At 45.2% G+C, this 23,474-nt stretch overlaps 2 protein-coding genes and 1 long non-coding RNA gene across 9 annotated transcripts in view; 1 reads left to right on the top strand and 2 right to left on the bottom strand.

Moving 5' to 3' along the window:
• Positions 1–518: 518 nt before the first annotated feature.
• LOC128795595 (uncharacterized) lies at positions 519–4,159 on the bottom strand. 2 transcript variants are annotated; one of them, XR_008433590.1, is made up of 2 exons: positions 4,080–4,159; positions 519–3,590 (listed from the first exon to the last, which is right to left on the bottom strand). It is a non-coding gene; the product is annotated as an uncharacterized LOC128795595 (long non-coding RNA). The 2 variants fall into 2 exon arrangements; XR_008433589.1 differs by having other exon boundaries at positions 4,047–4,126.
• SKP1 (S-phase kinase associated protein 1) lies at positions 3,505–13,533 on the top strand. 2 transcript variants are annotated; one of them, XM_053956482.1, is made up of 7 exons: positions 4,153–4,263; positions 6,904–7,000; positions 9,271–9,344; positions 10,535–10,678; positions 11,343–11,483; positions 12,251–12,312; positions 13,355–13,533. In XM_053956482.1, the coding sequence occupies exons 2-6, from the start codon at positions 6,904–6,906 to the stop codon at positions 12,284–12,286; spliced, it is 492 nt and encodes a 163-aa protein (XP_053812457.1). In that variant the 5' UTR covers positions 4,153–4,263; the 3' UTR covers positions 12,287–12,312; positions 13,355–13,533. The 2 variants fall into 2 exon arrangements, with proteins under 2 accessions (XP_053812458.1, XP_053812457.1); XM_053956483.1 differs by lacking the exons at positions 6,904–7,000; positions 9,271–9,344; positions 10,535–10,678; ... (1 more) ...; positions 12,251–12,312; positions 13,355–13,533 and adding an exon at positions 6,466–6,518 and having other exon boundaries at positions 3,505–4,263.
• Positions 13,534–17,707: 4,174 nt separating this feature from the next.
• Positions 17,708–23,474, bottom strand: part of TCF7 (transcription factor 7) — a 69,572-nt gene continuing 63,805 nt past the window's right edge. For 4 of the 5 annotated variants that reach the window (XM_053956476.1, XM_053956478.1, XM_053956477.1 and 1 more), the window contains one exon: positions 18,950–19,116. In XM_053956476.1, the coding sequence (XP_053812451.1) occupies positions 19,037–19,116 (80 nt within the window). In that variant the 3' untranslated portion in view covers positions 18,950–19,036. Of the gene's footprint in view, positions 19,117–23,002; positions 23,076–23,474 lie in introns of all 5 variants that reach the window. The other variant, XM_053956481.1, reaches the window with a different exon arrangement.

The raw sequence follows: 23,474 nt of genomic DNA, 5'->3' as shown, positions 1-23,474 counted from the left end.
GAGAGCTGGGGGTGTTCACCTGGAGAACAGAAGGCTCCAGAGAGACCTGAGAGGCCAGGTCTCAGTCCAGTGCCTAAAAGGGCTACAAAAGAACTGGAGGGGGCCTTGGGACAGGAACCTGGAGTGACAGGACAAGGGAGATTGGCTTTAAACTGAGAGAGAGAGCAGCACTAGACTGGATATTGGGAAGAAATTGTTGCCCGTGAGTATGGTGAGGCCCTGGCACCGGCTGCCAAGAGAAGCTGTGGCTGGCCCCATCCCTGGAAGTACACAAAGCCAGGTTGGAATGGGACCTTGAGCAATGTGGTCTAGTCCACAGCAAGAGGGTTGGAACTGGATGAGCTTTAAGGTTCCTGACAATCCAAACCATTCTAGGATTCTCTGATTCTCTGACCTGGACTCTCACCCAAGTGCTGGGCTCTGCCACCCACCATTTTGCATTGCTGGGGTACAACTTCTATGGAAAGTGACACCTTCTCAAGGATCCTGCTTTAATACAAGTTTTGATGAAGTGGAAATGCAGTAATTAGCTTTTTATATAATTAGCTTTTTCAGACTTGTACTAAGAACAAGAATTTTCCTCTTCTGCTGCTGCATTGTTCCAAGACTGCTTTAAAAAACAGTGGCCCAGGCCTTTGAGCTCGCCAGTGTCCTTCTACCATCTCTCTCACATGAATAATTCTGATGTTTTCTGGTTTTACACTGAACCAATCAGTTCAATTATTTTAAAATTTGATGTGGCTGCTTGTTTTAAAAAACGTTCTTCATCTTTTGTATTCCTGAAAAAAAGGGATGATTTTTGCAGCAAGTCTCATTCTCCCCTACATGTAGATTAGGTTCTTTTTCAGATTCCATGGTCATACCTGGCTCTCTCCCTGGCTTGCTCTCCTTGGTTCAGTGAATTCAGGATGACTTCTGTGGATTTTTCCAACTTGTTGATGGAGCAAAGCTGAGCTCTTTCAAGCCTGATTGCCATTAGACTTTGACAATGCCACATCACATTTGTATTGAAAAATAATCAGTGTGTTACCTCCATAGTCTCTAAATCACCACCAGCAGCTAAAAAAAATCCTGTTTCTCTGTCAAAGTGGAATGTGAGGCTGTGGAGCAGATGCAGGGCTGCATCCAGGAGGCTGCTTCCTCACATTCAGCATGTTAAACTCTCTTCCCCTGTGGCTGCATGGCTGCTCAACTGGCTGCGCCTGCAGCCCAGGGATGCTGTCAATATGTAGGTCAGGGCTCTTCTGGATCTGATTAAGCATTAAATCAAGCTCAGTTGCTCCAATCTTTTCAGGTATTTGCTTTGGTGTTAATCTGCTCCCTTCCTCCTTCACGTTCTCAGTGGTCAAAGGCCCTTAATTGTAATTTACCCATGGCTGATACATGGTGTGATTCCCTGCGCTCGGGGGAGCAATGCTCAGCTTTAGGAGTATTTGCAGTGCAACCATTACCTGTGTGCAGAACAATTGAAATTGGGCCACACCTTTTGTAAGCAATCTTGTTTTTGCCTCGCAGCTTTAGCCAGGGATAGGGGTTTTGTGCCATTAATACTGACTGACTCACAGCACTTGGGCTATTGCCGCTGCAGCAGCTGCTTGTTCACAACAGATAACGGGAAGCATCTGGAGTGGCTGGGGAGGTTCGTTGTACGATATGTAGGGCACAGTGGGAGGTGCTGTCATGTGATTATAGTGTATCTGTGACAGCCATCTGTCTCTTTTTGGGGTGTGGGGTGTTTTTGCTGTTTTAACTTTCCCAAACTTCTAATTCAACAGTAGGATTCAAAATTCACTGAGGACGGAATTTTCTCCTTTGGAAAGCTGTAGAGAGCTGTACCAAGTATAATCAGCAGTATAATTTTGAATTAAATTTATCCACAACTATAATTAAGCATGGAATTTAGCTTTTTGCCTGTTCCTAGATTCCATTATATTTGTCTTGTGTTGAGAGCAAACCCCATCCCCCCTTTGCTGAGCCTGATTTGTAGCCCGTGAGCTTGTGCTTGCTGGTCATGAGCCAAATCAGAAACCTTGGTCTTTGGCAATACTGGGAAAGGGGATTTAGAATTTGTAGACAGGTTTTCCACTGGCCACCTTCTGTTACTGTCTGATTCTCTAAACCAAGGAGTTTTAGTACAAATAAAAAATAATTTAAGGAAAATAAAGGCAGTGGTTTTTAGTGCACTGAATGTGGTTCTCAGCACAGGAGTATGAGATGATGTGATTGAGGAAGAAAGAGGTAAATGTGATGCTGGTACAATCAAAAAGTCATCTTAGATGTAGTCTGGAGGCTTCACACTCTATATATGAGATACATAGAAATTAAAAATGAAAATCAGGTCCCATTCAATGGTGAACAAAGAGCTTATGTGGTTATCAATACCAGGATCTCTGAGGAACTTCTGTTAGTGTCCAAGTCTGCTGCCGAGCATCACCTGCCTCCCCCAGCTGCTCCCTCAGCTGTTAGGAAGAGTTCCAGGGGAGCACACAGTAATCCAGGCTGGAAGGGACCAGAGTGACCTGGATCTACCTGCAAAGTCAGATCAGGTTGCTCAGAGCTGTATTCCAGTCTGCTCCAACAAGCTGCTCAGTGTCCTAAAGCCCATGGAACAAGCTTCCCAAGTCAGGCAGTCACCTCCAACGGTTCTTTGGAATTTATAGAGAGGCCTGTTCTAAGTGATACGCTCTGATGTAGAACAGCCAGGCTATCAGCTGAGCTCTAGGATGTTCTTCCTAGCTGAGAATCTGTTTGAATCTTCCATCTCTCCAGAGAACAGCCCCAATGAACAAGGTATTTAATACTGACTACTTTTCTAATTGTAGTCTCACTTGTTATGTGAGATAGATACTGGCACAGGTTGCCCAGAGAAGCTGTGGCTGCCCCACTCCTGGAAGTGTCCAAGGCCAGGCTGGACAGAACCCTGAGCAGCCTGATCTAGTGGAAGGTGTCCCTACCCATGGCAGGGTAGGTGGGACTAGATGAGCTTTAACATTCTATGATTCTACTCTCAGATGGAAGGGAAGGGAGCAAGGGAGGGAAGGAAGGAATACTTGACAGTCATTGGCTTGGCTACTGAACTGAGCAAAACAAGATTCTCAACTAAGAAATTCTGAATCCTGGAAAAATTCTTCCTATTAGAAGATATTTTCCAGTGGGTCTAACTGTCATTTCTTCCCTAACATGTGGGGTGCACAGCCTGGGACTCTCTGGGACCCCAAGAGACAGGAAACCTGTGACTTAGCACATCTCCAAGATTACCAAGTCCAACCCTCGATTGATCAGCACCTTGTCAACCAGAGCTGAGCACTCAGTGTTTCAGTTCAGTTGGTTCTTGCACACCTCCACGGATGGTGAGTCTACCACCATGCCAGTGCTTGACAACCTTTCAGGGAAAAAATCCTTGCTGATGTCCAACCTGATGGGCAGATGTTCTGTGAGCACCACTCAGAGCTAAATCCATTTTCGGCTCCATGAAAGCTCCCGCACGTACTTCCACTGGAGGAAGGCTGTCTGATGTTCGAACAATTTTAAACTAGACGGTTGTTCAATGTTGTTTTTCGGCTAAAATGTCTTCCGCCTCTGGAGCAACCCTGACGATGGGATTTCACCGTGTTTACCTGCGAGAAGCCTCCACAGATATTCGCAGCATCCCCCCGCTTACCCCCAGGCCTCGGCTTTTCTCCCCGTGAAGGAAAACCAGCACAGTGGGCGTTCTGGGGCGAGCCCGTGTTACCCTGAATGACCGATTTCACCACACGGCCTGCCAGCCGGGACGGCTGGAGAGCACCGAACCGGCCCGCGGCCACCGGCGCCCTCCGCCGTCACGGGAGCCCCGCGCTGCCCTCAGGGGCGGCCGGGACCGCGCGGGGCCCGTTCCCCCTCACCGCGGCGGGGCCGGGCCCGCGGCGCCGCCTCAGGCCGCGGGGAGGGGCCCTGGCCTCCGTCTATTGTGCGGCTTCTGGCGCAGCTCCGTCGCTGCCTGAAAACCCCTCCACCGGCCGCTCCTTCCCCCCAGACTCAATTCGGCTCCGCTGCCCGCTCCGCACCTCGCGGAAGGCGGCGCGAGTACCGGTTTTTACCGTTTCGGAGCCGCGGTCGGGTGTTTTGCTCAGGCGTTCGCGGCGGGCAGCCCGGGCGTTGCGAGGCGGCGAGAGGCGGGTCCTTCCCCCCTCCCCCGCTCGGTATAAGAGCGCCGCCGCAGTCGGGCCCGAGCGCCGCCACCGCCTCCTCACGGTCCGTTCGCGGAGCCACCGCCGCCTCACGGTGAGGCCCGAGCGGGGCGGGGGGCGCGGGGGCAGGAGTAGGAGCTGTGTGGGCGCGGCGGGCTCGGGAGGCCGTGGGGTGATGGCGGGGGCCGGGACGGGCGGAAAGGTGAGCGCTCCTGGGCCGTGCAGGGATGGAGCTCCCGGGGTTCGTCGGGCCCGAGCCCTCCCGGGCCGTGCGGGAGTGAAGCTCCCACGGGAGTGGTGTGGAGAGCGTTGCCCGCGGGGGTGGTGAGTGAAGCCTCCGAGCAGACCGAGCCTCCCGCCGCGGCTCCCGGGCGGCTGTGCCTCCCCCTCCCCGCTCCCGCTGCCCCCCCGTGACCCCGAGCGGCCGCGCCTCAGGTGTGAGTTCGTTACCTGGCTCCTGGTTACCGGCGCTGACGCGGGAGGCGAGGGGGAAACAGCGGGCATCCCTCCGGAATGGCGCTGAGAGGCGCAGCTGTAGGTGGCTGAGCTCGGCGTTTCAGGCTTAGACGAGTAAATTACTGCTGTAATTCAGGTTTGGCTTCAGCTCGGCTCCCAGCCTGTGTGCTGTTGTCAAATAAAGCTTTTAGAACTGGTTTGCTTAGTCACCCAGTGGTGCTGCTGCCCAGGGACTGTCACCTGCCGGAGCTGTACTGCAGCTTGCTAAAAATTAGTTTTGTTTTTTTTTCCTGTTTCTAGGAAACTGAGTTCAGTGGTGTAAAAAAAAAAAAATCTATGAAATTCTGATGTGTTGTCAATGATAAGGCAGTAGTTTAGCTTCATTCTAGCTGTTTCAGACCCTCAGCAGTAACTGAAGGTCTTGTTAGAAGTGGGTTTGGGTGATAGGAGGGAAATAGCCTTGCTGGGCTCCCCTGGCTGAGGCAGCATCCCTGCCTGGTTCTGCTGTGCAGCATTATGTAAGCCCAGGCACAGGGAGGCTGGCGATGGAGCTGGGTTTGTTCTGGAGTACTCCCAGGCAGTCACTGCAAGAACAGATGCATTAAATTTAAAATGTGTGCCTACAGCACTTTTCCCAAGCATCATTCAAATTGCTAATGCAGAACTGTGCTGTAGTCCAGATTCTGGTTTTGTGTGTGTATAAATACATACATATATGTATATATACACACACACACACTCTTGTACCTTTGGAACAGTCATGACTGTGTCTCCAGAACACCCATCTTAATTAGAAGTAGCACTGTCATATAGGGTTACATTGCTGTGTAAACATTAACTGTCTGCTCACTGCCAAATGGAAATTAAAGTAATGAGGACTCGGGGCTGGTGTGAGCTGCTTAATAACACGTGTTGTGTTGGCCGAGCCTCCCCTGGCCTGGGTTTGCACAGGACTCTCAGGCTCAGCCTCACTACACTGATGCGTTTTTAGAAAGAGGTAATGCAAATTTACTTCAAGTGCTCCAGTTATTTATTGTTGATAGCTCAAGTACTACTGTGAGGAACTAGTGTGTGAAGCTTATAAGCTTGGTGGGGGAAGAACGTACACAATTTAATTGAAATTGAAATTCTTTGTTCCTGGAGCTGTTCACAGTAGTTGCAGGCTGTGCAAACACATGCTTCAGTGATCTTGAAGCAGGTAACTCAAGGACCAAAAAATAAAGGAAACTGTTGCAATGGTTTGCTGCTTACAAATATCTTGAGTGGTAAAGGAACTTACAACACATCCTACTAGCTGGTTGAGAACAAATTTATAAAATGTATGTGGCCAGACAGTTATGTTTATAGTGTCCTTTGGTTGGCTCAAGTGCACTGATACTGCACAGTCTGCATGTGTAGTTTCAGACAGAAGTTGTCATCTCCTGGCTGCTGTGTCATGTGCTGTACTTCTGAGTTTCAGTTGTTACATATCTGGAATTATGCTTTTTTGTAGAATTTGATGGTGTTGTTGCTAATGACATCTTTCAAGCCTGCTGCCTCTTTATTGTAGGTCTTACTACAGTTTGTTTGAGGAACTTTGTTAAAATGCATGGTTATCTCAGATGCTAACAAAGTACCGATCTTGCTTCCTGCTTTGCAAAGGCAGTAGTGAGTGCTGAAGACCTTCCTTGTAGGAGATTATTGCTTTTTAATCTCTTCAGAAAACCAAACACTTTTCTGGAGGAAAGCCTTTGAATCCTGAGTAACCTGGTCTATTTAACTCTGTATGGAGCAAGTGAGGCTGGACTAGACTCTGTCTAGGAGAATTCCTTCCAACCTCAATGTTATGATTCTATTCCAGAGGCTATCATTTGAAAACTGCTTTTGAGATCTGACATCATTTGAGCAGTTGAAGTGAGTAGCAGTTGTTTGGATTTGAAGGCAAGTGGTGTTTTGGAAGTGTTGAAATTTTTTTCAAGAGAAAGATAGCTGTAGTGTTATACTAAAAATAAAAGCACTGTTGACTAAATCTGTGTATTTTATGCTTTCAAGTTAAGAAAAAAAAGCTCATGAATTAGTGTTAGACTTCAGTCAATCCTTGTTTCTTAGGCATGAGGATTAATGAATTTAGGGCTGTTGATTCAAGGAGTGAATTATCTGAGTGCACCTTAAGTGGCTTTGGGCTATCTGCTGTTGTGAAGAAACAATTTCAGCAGTAAAGGTGACGCACATCTTTGAGTCAGCTGAACCTGTAACTTTTGCTGAACATTGTGTGGAAATAACTGTCCTTCTCTTGTAGATGCCTTCAATTAAACTGCAGAGTTCAGATGGAGAAATCTTTGAAGTTGATGTGGAAATTGCAAAACAGTCTGTGACTATAAAGACTATGCTGGAAGGTAAGAGTGTGAGACTCTGAGGAAGCCTCTTGGACAGGAATTGAGACAAACTGGTACTTGAGCTGGTACTGTGCTGAAAAAGGATTCCCAGGTCTATGGAGCAGCTTGCTGTCTCCTGCCTGAACAGCTGTAACTCCTGCTGTTGTAGCTGAAACTGTTTAGGGTGGATGTGCTCTTGTAAAAAGCCCTGGTTAAGAGCACTTGTAGGGAGGTCAGTAAAATACAAGCAGCCCACTGCCTTGCCTACAGTCTGCTTCAGTTTTGTGAGAGTTAAGCAAACAGAACATTAAATAAACTGAAGTTTTAAATATTATTAATCACACAAACCAGTCTTAGACTGTAAATATCACTTGTATGGAGTGGGAGATAATAAATCAATGCAATAAAGAGCTGAAGTTAAACCTGTATTGTGAGCTTGTGAATGTTATTAAATTATTTGGGATAAATACTTAGGTCTGATCTCCTGCTGACATAAATTTGAAACAAAAGAACTCGTGGCGGGGGAGGGGAAATCTGCCAGATGGCTGGGATACAGAGCAAACTGTCTAATCCCTCTAGTGCAAATCCTCATTGTTTACTGGTGGTTTTTTATAGTTTTTGAATATATTCATGAATTAACTTAGAAACAATTATTTCTGTAGATGTAGTTAATATTATGCTCTTACATGTAAGTGTTTGGTTGTGACACCTTATGAGAACAGTAAAAATAAGACTGAATTATGTCAGGCATTGAATGCTTCTGTTCTGTTAATAAGATGCTGTTGAACATAGCTGGCATGGCAAACAGGAAATGGAGTGCATTAGGGTGCACAATTCTCAGTTTTCTCCTGCAGGAGTTGTGCCAGTGTTGGTGCTTAGTGACCCTCAGCTGGAGATAGAGGGAAGTTATTCATGGGAAGTGTGTAAGCTAGGTACCATCAACTTGCCTCTTTCTAACCTGGGAGAGAACCAGTCTGCTAGTACAGGTGAAATGCATTTTCAGTGCAGGTGGCTGAGCATCAGTTCATGTTGTGTGTGTTGGGTGCTGCAGCTGAGAGGGGAGGAGCTGAAAGTTTGGGTTGTACTGAGTACCACGGACCACCAATGAAATGTCAGTTTTCTGCTAACAGATAAAATTGCTGGTTCAGAGGTGATGGTGACAAGTTAAGCAGAGTTGACTAAACTTCAGATATTGCTTGAATTATTTCAGTATCTTTTAATGGCAGTGTTTCAGTTCTGAATCTGTGGAGTCATTTCAAGGAAAAAATAGTGTTAATTAGCATCCCACTGATAACAACAGTAGCGGCCTTGTCTAAATACAGAAGTATGTGATTTTTATCACGTACAGATTTGAGGCGTGATGATGGTTGTATGTTCTTAAAAATTAGGTTCCTTGGTGATGTAGAATTGGCTCATCTGTGCATGTAATGAGTGAAGGTCTGCATTGTTAGTCAATTACATAACTAATTCCAAGATGACTTTGACAAGCTAGGGTGTCATCCAACTGTTAGCATTTGGGTAATAAAAAAAGCACATTCTCTAATCAAAGATGTTTAATATGGTATTTGTTCTATGTATCAAGTTGAAACTTTAATTATCTTTTTCTCCTAACTTTTACATTGATTCCTCGATCATATCGAGGGGACAAATCCAAATCTCTCTGGAGCGTGCTGACAAGCTTTTAAAACAAGAAGTGTTGGAATCATGCTTTATAAATGCTTCTTTTGATGGAAGGATTTGTGCTGCTGTCTTACTATGTGAACGTCTTCAGCTGGTACAGGATCAATACGAATGATTCAGAGCCTGAGAGCAGCACTTCTATGGCTACAGTACTTCCTGCTCATGCAGTGGACAGGATGCTGTGTCTGTTTACCACAGTAGATATGAATTCTTACTTAATCATCAATGGACTGGGAGCCCCCAGTTAGAACTTGTGGGTTGAAACTGTGTAAGTGGTAGAAATTCACAAATGTTTGTCAGATTGTTCAGCATCTGAGTTCAGATTCAGAACACTGAATTAGTAAGTGACAGCTTAGCTGATGGTTTGTAGATGCTCTCATTTGATGAGGCAGCCTTATCAGCCACTTAACCTCAGCTTGGTACAACCTAGGATGTATAATGCAGCCATAGCTCCACACAGCCTTCCAAAAGCTCCTTACCTCACAGTTTAGAGGTCCTTTGTTACCAATCATTCAGCCTCAGTGTTGTCAAAATAGTGAAGAACTGATGAAGCATCCCAGTTCAGTAAATGGTTTTGTCTGCCAATTGCTCAGTCATCTTTCCATTTTTAGATTTGGGAATGGATGATGAAGGTGATGATGACCCAGTCCCTCTTCCAAATGTTAATGCAGCCATCTTAAAAAAGGTAAGATGATGAAAGCTGTTGTGCTCCATGGCAGTAAAGAAATGTAAAATTCATCTTGGAGTTGGGCATTATGAACCACTAATTAGAAAATATTTTTCATGTGCTACAAGCTTAACCAAATCAAGGTGCATGAACATGGGCATGTGGGCTGAGGCTGGCAGGTGGATAGTGACAGAGTATATACAGGGGTGACCTGGAGCAGCAGCAGCTGTAAGCCAGACAGGCTTCCTAAGGAAGTGGTGCTGGGCATCTCTGCATACTGGCATTTCATGGTGTTAAAGCACTGGTTTTAATTGGATTCTGTGAACTGAGGTGGCTGTTCATGAGATGCAAATGTTTGGAGAAAGGATTAAGGGACAGGCAGTGCTGAGAGTGACTGGCAGTGGCAGTCGCTGTGTCTGGGTGGCAGTGACAGTTCTTAAGAGACACTGTGTGCACTTGGTGGTATTAAATTCATTAACAGACCATGGTCATTGGGTCAAGGGAGAAAAGTGTAATTGTGTGGTGTCCAAGATTCTTTATGCTTTCAAATAGAAAGTAGTGCCAAAGCACCAAACTATTGTACCTGTTTTGGGGTAAATAGAGGGTTAAGAATTGTTTCCTAGTGAACAGACACATAACTTAAATCTGTGAAGTCTCTCAGGTTGGTGAAATGGAGCAGGATTTTGCTTGCAGTAGATTCCCCTCTCTTATATGTCTGGGTCATGAGATTGCATGTTCCTAAACTAAAAAAAAAAAAAACAAAAAAACAAAAAAAAAAAAAAAAAAAACAAAAAAAAAACCGCAAAACAAACCCTGAACCAACACTAATGGCAAACTTACTGGCTGAACTTTGTTCTGGGGTGAATGTGACCTGCTGGTAGCTGTTACCGCTCTGCTCTCTTCCCCTGAGTAGTGTCTGCTTAATACAAAGTATGTTTCTGCAAACACATTAAATACAGCAAAATGAGGTTTAGGTTTTCTCTGTACAGCCCATGTATGTTAGCACAGGGACTAATAACTTCATAGCACTGCTGGCTTTTAAGATTAAGTAATTAACATGCTACTAAATAGTTTGGGATTTCTGAAAGCTGTTGTATTCTGGGATTGGGGATCAATTGTTCTAATTTCTTCCAAAATGAAGTTAAGTTATAGTTGGGGTTTCATGGGAGAATCACTTGGATAAAACTTTATTTTAAAACCATAATTAGGTGATTCAGTGGTGCACCCATCACAAGGATGATCCACCTCCTCCTGAGGATGATGAGAACAAAGAAAAGAGAACAGATGACATCCCTGTGTGGGATCAAGAGTTTCTGAAAGTAGACCAAGGAACACTTTTTGAGCTTATCCTGGTGAGTGTCCTCAAGAAGGGCAAAGGCTGTGCCTGTGAAGTTATGCTGTGCACTTAAGAAATAAAGCCTTTATGCTTCTTGAGTTACTTCTTCATTGGAAAGGGGGGGATTTGCAGGGAGGGCAGGTGGTTCTGATGAGTATTGACTGAAATTGGTGAGGATGTTGGAGTGTTTGTTAGCCTAATGCTGGTATTAATCTATACTCATTCATCAATCAAAATACTTTACTAATTAGCACTGTCTTTTATTCTCATTGCTCTCAAGTCTGAATTGAGGGCTTATTACTAGTTATAGAGTTCTGGAGATCTGCATAAAAATGAAAATCTGACTGTTAAATTTGTACTGTGTATACCTTTGATCCAACAATACCTGCCTTGCTAATTAACAGTACTGCAGCACTGAAGATCTTGGATGTTTGCAGACTTCTGAGAGCTATTTGTAAAGGGTGGAGGAGGAGTGTTTTTCATGGTACAAATGATTACCTTCTATTTGGCAAGCAAGTTTTAGCTACTGTCCCTTGAAGGTTTTAGCTAGAAGCTTCTGAAAGTGGAAATTATCTGTTTGCATACAGTATTCTAAAATTTCCGTGTAAACTTAACTTCTGTAGTGCATCTACAGAGCCAGACTATTGATATGGAGGCCTTAAATCTGAAAACTTTCACAGGCTGCAAATTACTTGGACATCAAAGGTTTGCTGGATGTCACATGCAAGACCGTGGCAAACATGATCAAGGGGAAAACTCCAGAAGAAATTCGCAAGACATTCAATATTAAGAATGACTTCACTGAAGAGGAAGAAGCACAGGTACTTGGTCTGGGTTTAATTATAATTTAGATGGCTATTTGTACTGAATTATTGTGTGGTGCTTCATAACTTGATTTGTGATGCAGCAGACTTGTTACCAATAAATGTAAACTAATGCATCAACTCCTCACAATTGGGGTTCTACTAGCAGAAGACTTTTTGGTGTCCTCCATGCTTGCAGCCCATTACCTGAAAAGGTCAAAACAAAATGTTTTAATTTTTCTAGTTCCAGCATGTCTAATAAGAAAGCATGTAGGATTGTTAGTGGCAGTCTTAGTTTGCTGGTTTGGGGCAGTCAGTCATAGGAATGCTGAAGATGAATTGATGCATGTGGCTGGAAAGGTAAGTTTGGGTTTTGTAAGTATACAAACTCAATGATCTTAAGTTGACCAACAAACCAACTGCAAAATGGCAGAGTAGGGGGAAAAGCAGAACGTGATGCCTGGTTTCAGTACAGGGCAATGAGTTGTAGATTTGGGTATTTTTTCAATGCTATGTCATAAACAGCTTAGACTTCAGATATTCCATTTGCTTTATTTGGTTGGAAAATTTCAGATTTGATCAAACCTAGGCATGAAAAACCCGGCTTACACTGATAAACAGGCCAGTTTGGAAGACAGAATTTATAATTGCAAAATCTGTGTGAAAAACTAAAACTGCTCCAAGTTTGTCTCCCTGCAGTAAATTATCCTGAATGCTAATGGGTATTTACAGCCAAAGGCTTAGAATTTCACTGCATTATATTAACAGTTAAACTGCTCTTCCAGGTACGTAAAGAGAACCAGTGGTGTGAAGAGAAATGAAGTATTGTGCCTGACACTCGAACACTGTAAGGATTGTTCCAAATACTAGTTGCACTGCCCTGTTCATAATTGTTAATATTAGACAAATGCAGCAGCAAATGAAGTTGTGTTAGCAGGATGTTGTTCCCTTTGCATGTGTAGTGTTTTTTTTTTTTTTGAGTACAGATCTAGATCTCTGAGTTTTTACTAGTGTAATTGGATGTCTTTTTACTTTGCAATGAATAAAACTGAACTAAGTGTGGATTCTGTATGGGAAGTAGCACTTAAGGTTGTCATTTTCATTACAATTTTAAACTGTTGAAGTCCAGTTACAGTGCTAAGGATTGACTCTGTTGTAAATAAAAACATCTGTGACTTCTTCCTCAAGAAGAGCCAAACACATGTATTTACAGGGTATTGATAACTTCAGAAAGAAAAACAAGCCAGAATGTGTCTTGGGGAACTAGATAATATAAAAAAGTTACTGGATTTCTTACAAAAACATTGTGGAAAAAAGTTAAGTGTTACTTAAAGCTATATAATTTTCAAGATGGTTCTTGTCCTGCATTTAAAAAAAAAAAATTAAATATTTGACCACTTTCTTGTCCTTTTAGTCTTGCCTTATAGACTAGTGAAAATGTGATTTAGAACTAAACAAGCTCCTGACAGTTAAATTTGAATACTTCAGCCATGTCTTGAAGACCTGCCTCTAGGTGATAGCAAATAAAGTGTGTTGCTTTATGCACAGGATGGGTGTGTTTTTATACATGTTACTGTTTAAAGTGGAATCCAGATTTGACCAAAAATGACTGACATTACCAAAGTTAATATTATTGACCTGTGCATGCCATTAGTGGCTGGTTTTTAGGCAGTTTTAAAGACCCTTGTGATGTAGCTCTTGGAAACATGGTTTCATGTGTCCACAGGAAATCTTATGCCTCTGTATGTGATACTTCAGCTTGTAGAGACTTAATTATTGCATACAAAGCTAATGCAATATCAAGCTTAACTTCTTTGGACAAAGCCACTTGCAACTAGTTAAACAGTAACTGGTTCTCTGATTTTTTTTTTTTTTTTCTTTTTTTACAGTTCCCTTATAGGGAGTAGGGGATGGTTGTGTGGTAGATCTTTGAGGTGTGCTCTTAGCTTGTATTGCATTCCATTCTCTGTATAAACCTTAGAGTAGAATGAACCTTAATAAACATACTTATCTCACTTGAAATATTGGTGTTTCACTTCTGAATTAATAAAGGGCTTTTAAACTTTTATTTGCAAATGGTTCTAGTTATTTGGAACTAGACAATTTTACTGTCACTTATTACTGAGTGTAGAAATAATAGCACTTAAGCAGTGGTTAATTGAAATAAAACAGATATAATTTTTTAAAAATTACTAATGCAGGGTACTAGTCAGATCAGTGGGCAACTTTGAGATGAAGCTGAGTGATGTTTTTTTGATGGCTTACCAAGATTACCTGCATTTTGGATGTAACCATTTTGAAAGCATTCAGCATTTGCTCTAAAGCAGCATTCAAACCCATGCTTTGGATACAACTGCTCCTCACATCTGGTTTCTCAGGAGGTTGTGGGCCCTGCCTTTGTGCTGCTGTGCATTATATTGGGTGTGTTAGACATTGTCAGTGGGCATAAAATACTCCACTGCTACACTTGGACATGCTGAAGCCTTCCCAGCAGCCTGTATTGCAAACAATGCACCTCAGTTTAAAAGTGCTACTAGAGGAAAATGTGATGTCCTTTCTGTGGCTATGTTTGTAGTTAATATTCAGAAGCCTGCTGTAATTGTGTTTGGTGGCAGCAGCCTGTGTAAATTCCTTTGGGTGCTTGTCATGAGCCCAGTGTCAATGTTTGTCAGCAGCCACTGCCTTGCACAATGCCTCATGCTGCTTTGGGGTGAGGAAGAGAAAGACACAGTTTATCTTCCTCATTGCACTGCTCCAACTGTGCTGTGCCTGCATAACCACACCTGGATTAAAACTTGGTAGTTGTGAGAGCAGCTGGCTCAAAGCCTGAGCTGTGCTGGTCAGATGTGCAGTGGTGGAACCTGTGCTGAAGCCCCAGTTTGTGACACTTGGCTGTTGGCACTGAGGTACCTGTGGAGGGCTGGTCTATGTGCTCAAGGCATTCTGTAGCTTTGGCAGATTTGTAATAAATACTCTCACAAGTCTTGGTAGTTAGGATTGCATACAACTTACTTTCTCTAATTGAAATTCCCCTGCAGTACTGACTCAGACTTCAGCCAGATTCAAATTCTGTAGCTGCCTGGCAGGGATGTCAGCAGGAAAAGACTGGGGTTTTTTTTGAAGCTCTCAGTTGTCTTACCCACTCCAGTAATACTAGTGCTCAGCTGTAGAGAAAGACACTGGGGAGGTGCTGAGAGTTTGGGCTGTCATGTGGCTGCTGCCTGTGTTCCATGCTTCAGCTGAACCTGCTCCTTGCTGCTCTAACAGGCACTGGCTGTGTACTCCAAAATTCCAGAAAGCAGGAGAGACTGATTTCCCACTGTTAAACTTTCTGTTGCTGTTTAACTTGTATTAAAGCTGGGTTTTTTTTTTACTCAAACTTTTTTTTTTTTTTAAAGTCAGTGCATGATCAGGGATTAGGCTTCTCTTGGATAAAGGGATTGAGTGTGGGGTAGGGAGAGGCAAGGCTGGGTGTCAGTAGGAATTGTAGGAAAAAAAGTGTTTTCTTTGTACCTTCGGCTTAGTATTTCAGCCTTACCCATTGAAGGTTATTGGCAGTTATTCTAAAAACTATTCAAACATATACAGATACTGAAGGGAAAAAACAAAAGCAAGGAATCCTCTTGAATGCTAAGAAATAGTTACTTGAGAGTTTGATAGCATTATAACTTCCAGTGGCCTCTTTTGAACAGCCAGTCTGGCAATTACTTTATTTATAAAGCTATAAACATACTTTGAACATAAAAGCCAAAAAATACAAACTCAGTGAAGTAAAAAAATTACAACAAATGATGGATAGTCATTGGACAAATGAAGGTACAGCTGCAAAACATTTATCCCTGCTACATACATACAGTGGTTTTACTTGTTAATGAAGTGGTACTTCCATGACTTCTACATTCAGACTGATTTCAGGAATTCAAATATGTATTTCAGGAAGAGTTAAAACTACTGTAAAATAACTCAAAAAATTCTTGTTGAGATAAAAACTTCAGGGCAAAGTCTTCCTTTTATTAAAAAAGAGTATTAACACAAAATAGCAACACTTCATATTGCTGTTTGAAAGACACTTTTTTTGGTAGTAGTAACTTTGTTTTGGCATTGGTTATCAGCCGTGGGGCCACAGAACAGAAGTCAGTCATGCTGTTTTGTCTTGGAAAGGGGCAGCCAAACAGTATCTTTTCTGTGTTTTGGAATAAAAATAATGAAATTTTCTCAGGTACCCCAGTATAACCTGAGTGCAGTATAGCACAAGTGGATATTCTGAGTTTATCCTGCAGTAGCTGGAAGCACAGGGTAAGGTCTGGCCTGTATGTATAGAGCAGAGCACATGTAGACCACGCTGGGGGTGTGACTGCTCCAGCTCTGGGGCTCTGAAAATGCTTCTGTGCCACGGGGGCACAGGGAGGGGCTCCTGGAGAGGGAGTGCTAGGTGTCACTAAGGAGCTTTTGCAGGAGTCAGTTGGAATAGCAATGGTGAGAGGCAGCTGTAATGCAGATGAGCCTCTTGCTGGTCGAGGCAGGGACTCACAACACCATGGAGGGGCCAGAGGAGCCTTGAAATAAGTGGGTGAAAGTCCCAGGGTGTGAAATGAATGAGGGCTGGTCTGGGTGCCTCGGCCAGTTTAATACTGATCAGGACTTACCCTGAAATTTCCTCTGGTGTTATTTATACACATCAGCTGCTTCTTTTCTACCTGCCTTTGCTTTGCTGCTAAGTTCTATCTGTCATCCAACCACACAATAGCAGTCAGGTGTTGAGTTACACGAGCCTTACACCCAGTATGGGGTACACCAGGCTATGGTGGCTGGTCTGTCATCTGTGGTGTTTCCAGTAGGTGACACTTACAGCACCTTGCAGCAGAGGGTCTCAGAGTGACAAATGATGAGCTGAGACACAGCTATTTTTAAAGCTGTATTTTTTTGTTTGTTTGAAAATCAAATGATTAAAGAGACCATATCAGGTCTAGCAAGTTCTACTGAGTTCCTCTGTTCAGCACCGGAACACGTTGTTGGCTAAGCTTGCTAAAATAATTTAAAATGAGCAGATTGCATATTGATCTAGTGCTATGTAATTAACCCTCTGAGTGCAGTCAGTACAAAAGTGTACAGTTGGCATTGGATCAGGTAATGCTACTTCTCCAAGGGTTAAAATGATTCAAACTTCAAAATAACTCTTTGCAAACTTGTCAGGTTTGTGCACATAGCTTTCTGTCAGTGCTTCTGAAGTTACATTTATACAGGAGAGGAATAAAGAAATAGGTTTAGATCTTCAAAACTAAAACCAGAAATAAAAAATCTACACTACTAGAAGCAAAACTATCTAAATAAAGGGACTAAACCCAAAGCTGCTCTACAGACTAGTTAGGTTTGGCTTTTTTTTTTTTTAATTTTTAAATCTTTGAGGCATAAACTTGGTTAAAAAGTTACATTTAATCCAATGTAAAAAATTATGGTTTTTGTTTTTGCATTAAGAAAAAAATATAAAAATAGTTTGTACATTATAAAGGTCATCTTAAATTTCTTGCAGTTCTACAATAATATTACTACATAATTTGTATTCAGTACTCCAAAATCCATCTATCAAGTAGGAAAAAAATAGTGCCCCCTCTACCTCTGTGTGGTGTCATTTTTCTCTTCAGCAGTCTGGAATAGATTTCTTTCAAACAGGAAAAAAAAGTCTGCACTGGACTAGACTGTGGTCTCTGAGAAGACTGTAAACCTGAAGTAAATCCAGAACTTGGAATTATTTGGGATTTACATCAGTTCATGGAGATCATAATCCATCCACAGTGTTTTTTGTTTATCAAACTCAAAATATAAATACAATACCAGAAAGTGGTAAACATTTTAAAGCTGGAGAGAATACATTAACATTTGGCATTGTCAGTGGGGTGGAGGGAGAATATTTTAGAAAAAGCTAGAATAAGGTTTTTTAAAAAGTTCTACACTGAATCATGAAAAAGAGGGTTCTTATCTTGCCAAGGGTATGTACAGACAGATGCCTACAGAGCAGGGCACTGAGTCTGCTCTGCTGCCACACTGCCCCACCACAGGAGAGCTCACACCTCTCCTGAAGGACCCGCTGGGCCAGCGTGGTCCTCTGCCCTGGGCTAGTGTGATCCTGGGCCACTGGCCAGCGTGGTCCTCTGCCCTGGGCTAGTGTGATCCTGGGCCACTGGCCAGCATGGTCCTCTGCCCTGGGCTAGTGTGATCCTGGGCCACTGGCCAGCGTGGTCCTCTGCCCTGGGCTAGTGTGATCCTGGGCCACTGGCCAGCCTGGTCCTCTGCCCTGGGCTAGTGTGATCCTGGGCCACTGGCCAGCCTGGTCCTCTGCCCTGGGCTAGTGTGATCCTGGGCCACTGGCTAGCCTGCCGGGGCTGCTGGCTCCCCACATGCCCTGCCCTGCTTGCTGGTGTGGAGGTGCAGAGCTCGATCAGAGCCTACAAAAGCAACAGACTGATTTCTGAGGCTTTGGCCAGTGTGTCTGGTGGGATTTCTGACCATCCACATCTGCAGAGGACAATTCCTAACAGCAGGGCAGACCCTGCACCTGACCAATGCCCTGAGCAACCATCAGCCCTTCCAGCAGCCGGTCCGGGCTCCTTTGCCTGGCTGGTGCTCCCTTTTCCTCTGCCTTGCTGTACAGCCGTGGAATGGGACATGTCTGCACAGAGACCTGTTACCTGCAAACATCTTCCTGTTGTCAAACAAGAAGTTAAAAAAATTCACCTCATCAGTTTAAATACTTAATTTCTCTTTCACCCGGTCAGATCAGAACGCCAGCATTGCTTCGTTTCCTTTTCAGACATATGGGCTTTTAAAAAATTCTCCTATTCCAGCTTTTCCAGCTCCTTGATGTAAGGGCTATGGGAGATCTGTGAGTGACTACACTTTCAAGCACCTCGGAGGGCAGGGAGTGGAAGCCAGGGTTAGACTGAGCACCTACCACCTACAGCAGCAAGCTGGGGATGTGGCTCTGCTCTCTGCGACACTTTGAGATAATGCAGTAAAAAAGAAACCAAAACAAAACCCCAAACAAACAAACAAACAAAAAAAAGCATCACAGGGCAGGGACAAAAGGCTTGTTTACTCATCAGCACTTTAAATTTTGGCAAGTACTTATTTTTTACCTTTTTTTTGGAAGTTGCTTTTCTATGTTTATCACCCCTCCCCTCCAAAAAACCCCAACCAATTGAGTTTTCCATCATCCTTAAGTCATCCTGTTCACCAAACTTTGCATGTTTTACAGTGAGATGGGGATTTGGCTGGGCCTCTGGCCCTCGTCCGGGGGCAGCGGAACCAGGTGGGCGAGCGGAGTGCCCGGTGTGGCCAGCGGCTGGCGAGGGACTATGTCCCCGAGGAGGCGCGGCTGTAGGCGGGGGGCGCGGCGGGCGCCGAGGAGCGCCGGGCGCCGGGTCTGGAGGGGCCGGAGGCGGGCGGGAGGTGTGCGGACACGGGGCAGGGGTCGGGCTGGTCGCGGTGCGCGGGGTCGGCGGGGGCTGCGAGCTGCTCTGACGGGAAGGCGGAGGGGATGCATCGGAGTGCGTCCGGTGGGGATGGAGGGGAGTCTATAGCACTTCCATCGGAAGAAACTGGGCTGGCACAGCGTCCTTCTCCTTGTAGGTACCGAATGCACTTCTTTTTCCTCCTGGAACAGCAGAGAGGGACCTCTGTGAGTAACGGGAGGGTCCCGGCAGCCCCGCGGATCCGCCGTCCCCTTCTCCCCGCGGGGCCGGGATGGCGGCGGCGCTGCAGCGCTGCGGGGACACCGCCAGGCGGCGCTGGCGGGCCGGGAGCGGGGCCCGCAGGAAGGGGCTCGGCCGCAATGGGAGAGGAGGAGGAGGAGGAGGAGGAGGGCATGAAACAGGAGTAAACATCAACATGCTGTAATAAAAATGAAAACAGAAAAGAAAAAAAAATAAAAAAAAGACCCCCCCATATTAATAATTATCAAAACCATGAAATGAAAATAATAATAAAAAAGTGAAACAATTTAAAAATAATAATATAAATAATAATAAACACCCCAAAATTTAAAAAAAATCACAATAATAATAAAAATCTAACCCATGAGGTCATTCTTCACCAGCCACCACCCCAACTGCTTGAATTCTGTGTGGGTGCCTGGCTCTCACAAGTTCAGGACTAAAGCATTCCCTCCCCAGCTGCCACAGAGCCCACGCAGGGCCCGTGGGACAGTCATGCGCGCTGGTGTCACAGGGCACGTCAGCACCACTGTGCTTAGCAGTCCCAGGCTGTGCTCTGCTGGGACGCTGCCCTTCACAGCAGTCTCGGCTTTTCTTGTCCCAGTATCTGAAGGTTCCAAGAGCTCATTTCCCAGCACTTTCCTAGCCTTGTGCACAGTATCATCTACTTAGAACCACAGACTGGTTTGGGTTGGAAGGGACCTTAATCCTCATCCCGTTTCAACCTCTCTGTCATGGGCAAGGACACCTTCCACTAGACAAGAGGTTGCTTCAAGTATCATCCAACTTGGCCTTAGCTTTCAGCTCTTCTCTTCTGCTCTGAGTTATCTCTGAATCTGAATGTACTTCCCATTCATCCCCACCTCCAAGGACAACTCAGTGATACAGCTGAGCAGAAATGTGCTCAGCAACCATTCAGGAAAAGGGAAGCCTGGGACTGGCTGGAGGGAGATGGTCTGAGGGTGTCTGAGGTCCTGCTTTGAAAATTGGAACAGTCCTGAGGCCTTCAGAGGATTTGTTGCTCCTTGGAGGGCAGATCACCTTTCACCTGCTCACTGAGCTAAAGGAAAATCAGCCCTGACAGAGCTACCACACTTGAGCCCATGGGTTTCCTGGAGAGGAAGTGTTTGCTGTGACCTCCCCTTGGGATGTGACCTCTTCCTTGGGAAGTGGAGTACAGGTACAAAATGCAATGTGGGCAGAGATTGGCAGAAAGTCCTGCAGTGGTGACAGACTCAGTTCCATGCTTCCATTTGGTGGAGTGTGATAGAGCTCATCAGCTGGGGATGGCTTTACTGACCCAAAGGGGTTTTTACAGGACAGTACCCATCAGGGGCAGCTCTCCTCCCCCAGCCCTACTCTTCTAGCAAGAAATCTGCTGGCACTGGGAAGGTCCCTAAGGCAGCAGCACCTGCCTTAGGGAACAGGGACCAGCCTTCTTTAATCCCTCCTGAAGAAACACTCAGGTTCCCCACGTTTGTATGTTATGATTTGGGGGTATCAAAAATACAAGTCACACATCATTCTTGCTGTAGCTGGGTTTGGCCATGACTCCTTCATACTCTGTGACAATTCTGTTCAGTATTTATCCTGAGTTCCCGGCGTCCCTTGTACATCCAGATTGTTTTAATCTGGTTGCCCAGAGTCAGTCCCTCACACTATCTTGTCTTCACTGTTTGTTGTGCTGGTTTTCCTTCTCTCCATGTGACAGATCCCTCATGTTACCTGCCTTGGGTCCTTGAGCACCTCAGTGTAGATCCTCAAACAAAAGAGCTCTCAAGATGTCACCTTAACAGTATTGAAGGGCCAATTCCTCTGCTGGAGCCTTTACAGCTAGAACAGTAAGAGAACATCTCCCACCCAGCTCCCTGCCTCGGCTGTCTCAGTTGAGGAAAACGGATCAAATGGAGAACTCGCTAATGCGGGCACACACCTTTCTTTGATCTTCCTAATGAAAAACGAGACAGTGTGAGAATGTGCATTAAGTAGTCCAGTATTAAACATGACTTGCACTGGATGTGAACAGAGCAGTGCTATTACTGCTGTCAGTGCCATCGATAGCCGTGCTGACCCAATTAATGCAATAGGAAACAGGACAGCTCAGCTGAACTGAGTATTTAACTCGAGGGTATTTTCCATGGGTAGTAATTCCCCAGAGACAAGCCCGAGGAAGACCTGTGTTTCCCAGAGACATCTTGGGAGTAGCTGAAGGATAGAGTTTCAATGACCTGTTTAAGATTACAATAATGTGCCCATTGATTCATTGGCTTTAAAGTAACACGGGGAAAAATGCAGATGTGATATTACAGACTGCTGATAAAGGCCCAGTCCATGGGTTGTGCTGAGGTGGATGTTACACAGCTAAAGGTGTTTATCCCTCTCTAAGGGAACTTATCCCTCTCCCTTTGGAATCTACAGCACCCTGGAATGTTTGTCCAGGGTATGGGGAAGGAGTGTGAAAGCTCTAGAGCAGGAACACCCAGTCTTAACCAGTTAACCTCTCCTGTGGAGTGAAAATCCTCCTGGGGAAGTTGTTCTCCACAGGTGAGCAGAGCACGTTGGGCAGGAGCCCCTGAGTGGCAGCAGCGCGTTAGTACAGAATTGCAGAGCAGCTCTGGCTGACCAGGGCTTGGTTACACGGGGTACACAAGAAGAGCAAGCCAAGGTGTCCGGGCACTCCAGCAGCCTGTGTTAATTGGGAAGCCGTGCAGAGGAGAAGCTGAGTTCAGAGCTGGAATGGAGGCAGAGGGAAGGTGGAAGAAGTGTCCATGGAAGAGAGGGGCACTCGGCCTGGCAGCACAGCTGCAGGGGGCATGGGGTGCTCCAGCAGCCCCCTCTGGATGTTCAAGTATTAACGAGACACTAAGGGAGCTGTGTCTGGATTTTTAATCAATTAAAAAATGGTGCTTGATGACCTACCCAGGGAATAAAAGGCAAACAGGGAGCTCTGCTGTTGTGGCACGCTGAGGTGCAGGAGGGGAGCTCATGTGAGGCTCAGCCACAGGGACTGGAGCTTGGGGTGCCGCAAGGTATGGGTCAGACTTGGGTCGACTAAATGATTTTAGTCACTTCAAGCTAAGGGAACACATCAAGCAGTACTTTACTTCCACCTTTTTCCTCGTGCATTGGTGTGAAACTGCAAATTGCAGATGTCTGTCTAAGCTGGAGTCTCTCTGTGCTCTGGCACCCAGATCCAGAAGCTCTCAGGAGCTTTCTCTGCCTGGCTGCCTTTGCAGCCCACTAAGCCCAGCAGCACTTGATTGATGTGAACTTCACTATTTCTTGACCAAATCCATCTTTGGGAGCTTGAGGAGCACAGCACTGCTCTGTTTGCTGCTTGAGGCTGTCCCACCCCACCCATGGCAGGTACTGCAAAATTTTAAGGTTCAGGAAGAGCTGAATCTTGAAATATATGGTTAGCCCAGTATAAATAGGAAAAAAAAACCATTAAATTCTCACTTGCTGGCCCTAGGGTGCCACTAACGTGATTGGAAAGCACTAATGGAGGAAAAAAAAGCCTCATGTAAGTATCACAGAGGTCTCCATCCTGGAAATAAACTTTTAAGACCAGGGAAGTCTATCAGCTGAAGAATATATACAGCACTAAACCAACACTGCCCCGGACGGGCTAAAAAACCCAGAGTACAGCCAGTCCCTTGCAGCTCAGAAAACTGAGGATGCCCAGAGCACACCCCATCCCTGCCTGGACAGAGCAGCCCCCGCTGGTGCCGGGATGGCCGCAGGACACCGGGATGGCTGCAGAAGGACACCTGGAGCTGATCCCCCTGTCCCAGGAACACCCAGCAGCGAGGAGATGCCGATACACACCTGCACGGGCCGCACCAGTCCGTTTGTTGGTTGAGGCCAAAGCGAGCTCTGCATTTCTTAGGAGAGGCAGGATCTGAACACAGAAGCATGCGCGGCGGAGAATGGGCAAGGCAGAGGCACAAAGAGGAGGAGAAGCACGAGGAAGAAAAGAGGCAACATCATTTTAGCCACTTTAACACACGACTAACAGACTACAATCCCATTATTTTCTGCTACAGAATGGCGCTGGCACCACCTGGAAAAAAGTGATCGTTAGGCAAGTATCAGTGATCACTGCCGGCAGTGGTCTGGAGGTGGTTTGGGAAACAGCTTCGAGAAACGTGGGCAATTACAGGGAAATTCACAGCTCTTCAAATTTCTTAAGTCTGGAAAAGCTGCCAAATCCCGGAGGCGATGCCTGACTCCTGTATCTGCATCCTTCCCGCTCCCTGCCTTTCAGCAGACACTACCGGGCTGCCAGCGAGCTCGGACT

This window comes from Vidua chalybeata, chromosome 15 (genome assembly GCF_026979565.1).
Source record: "Vidua chalybeata isolate OUT-0048 chromosome 15, bVidCha1 merged haplotype, whole genome shotgun sequence".
Taxonomy (NCBI): domain Eukaryota; kingdom Metazoa; phylum Chordata; class Aves; order Passeriformes; family Viduidae; genus Vidua; species Vidua chalybeata.
The sequence above is the reverse complement of the archived record's forward strand: the minus strand, read 5'-3'. Positions and strand labels throughout refer to the sequence as shown.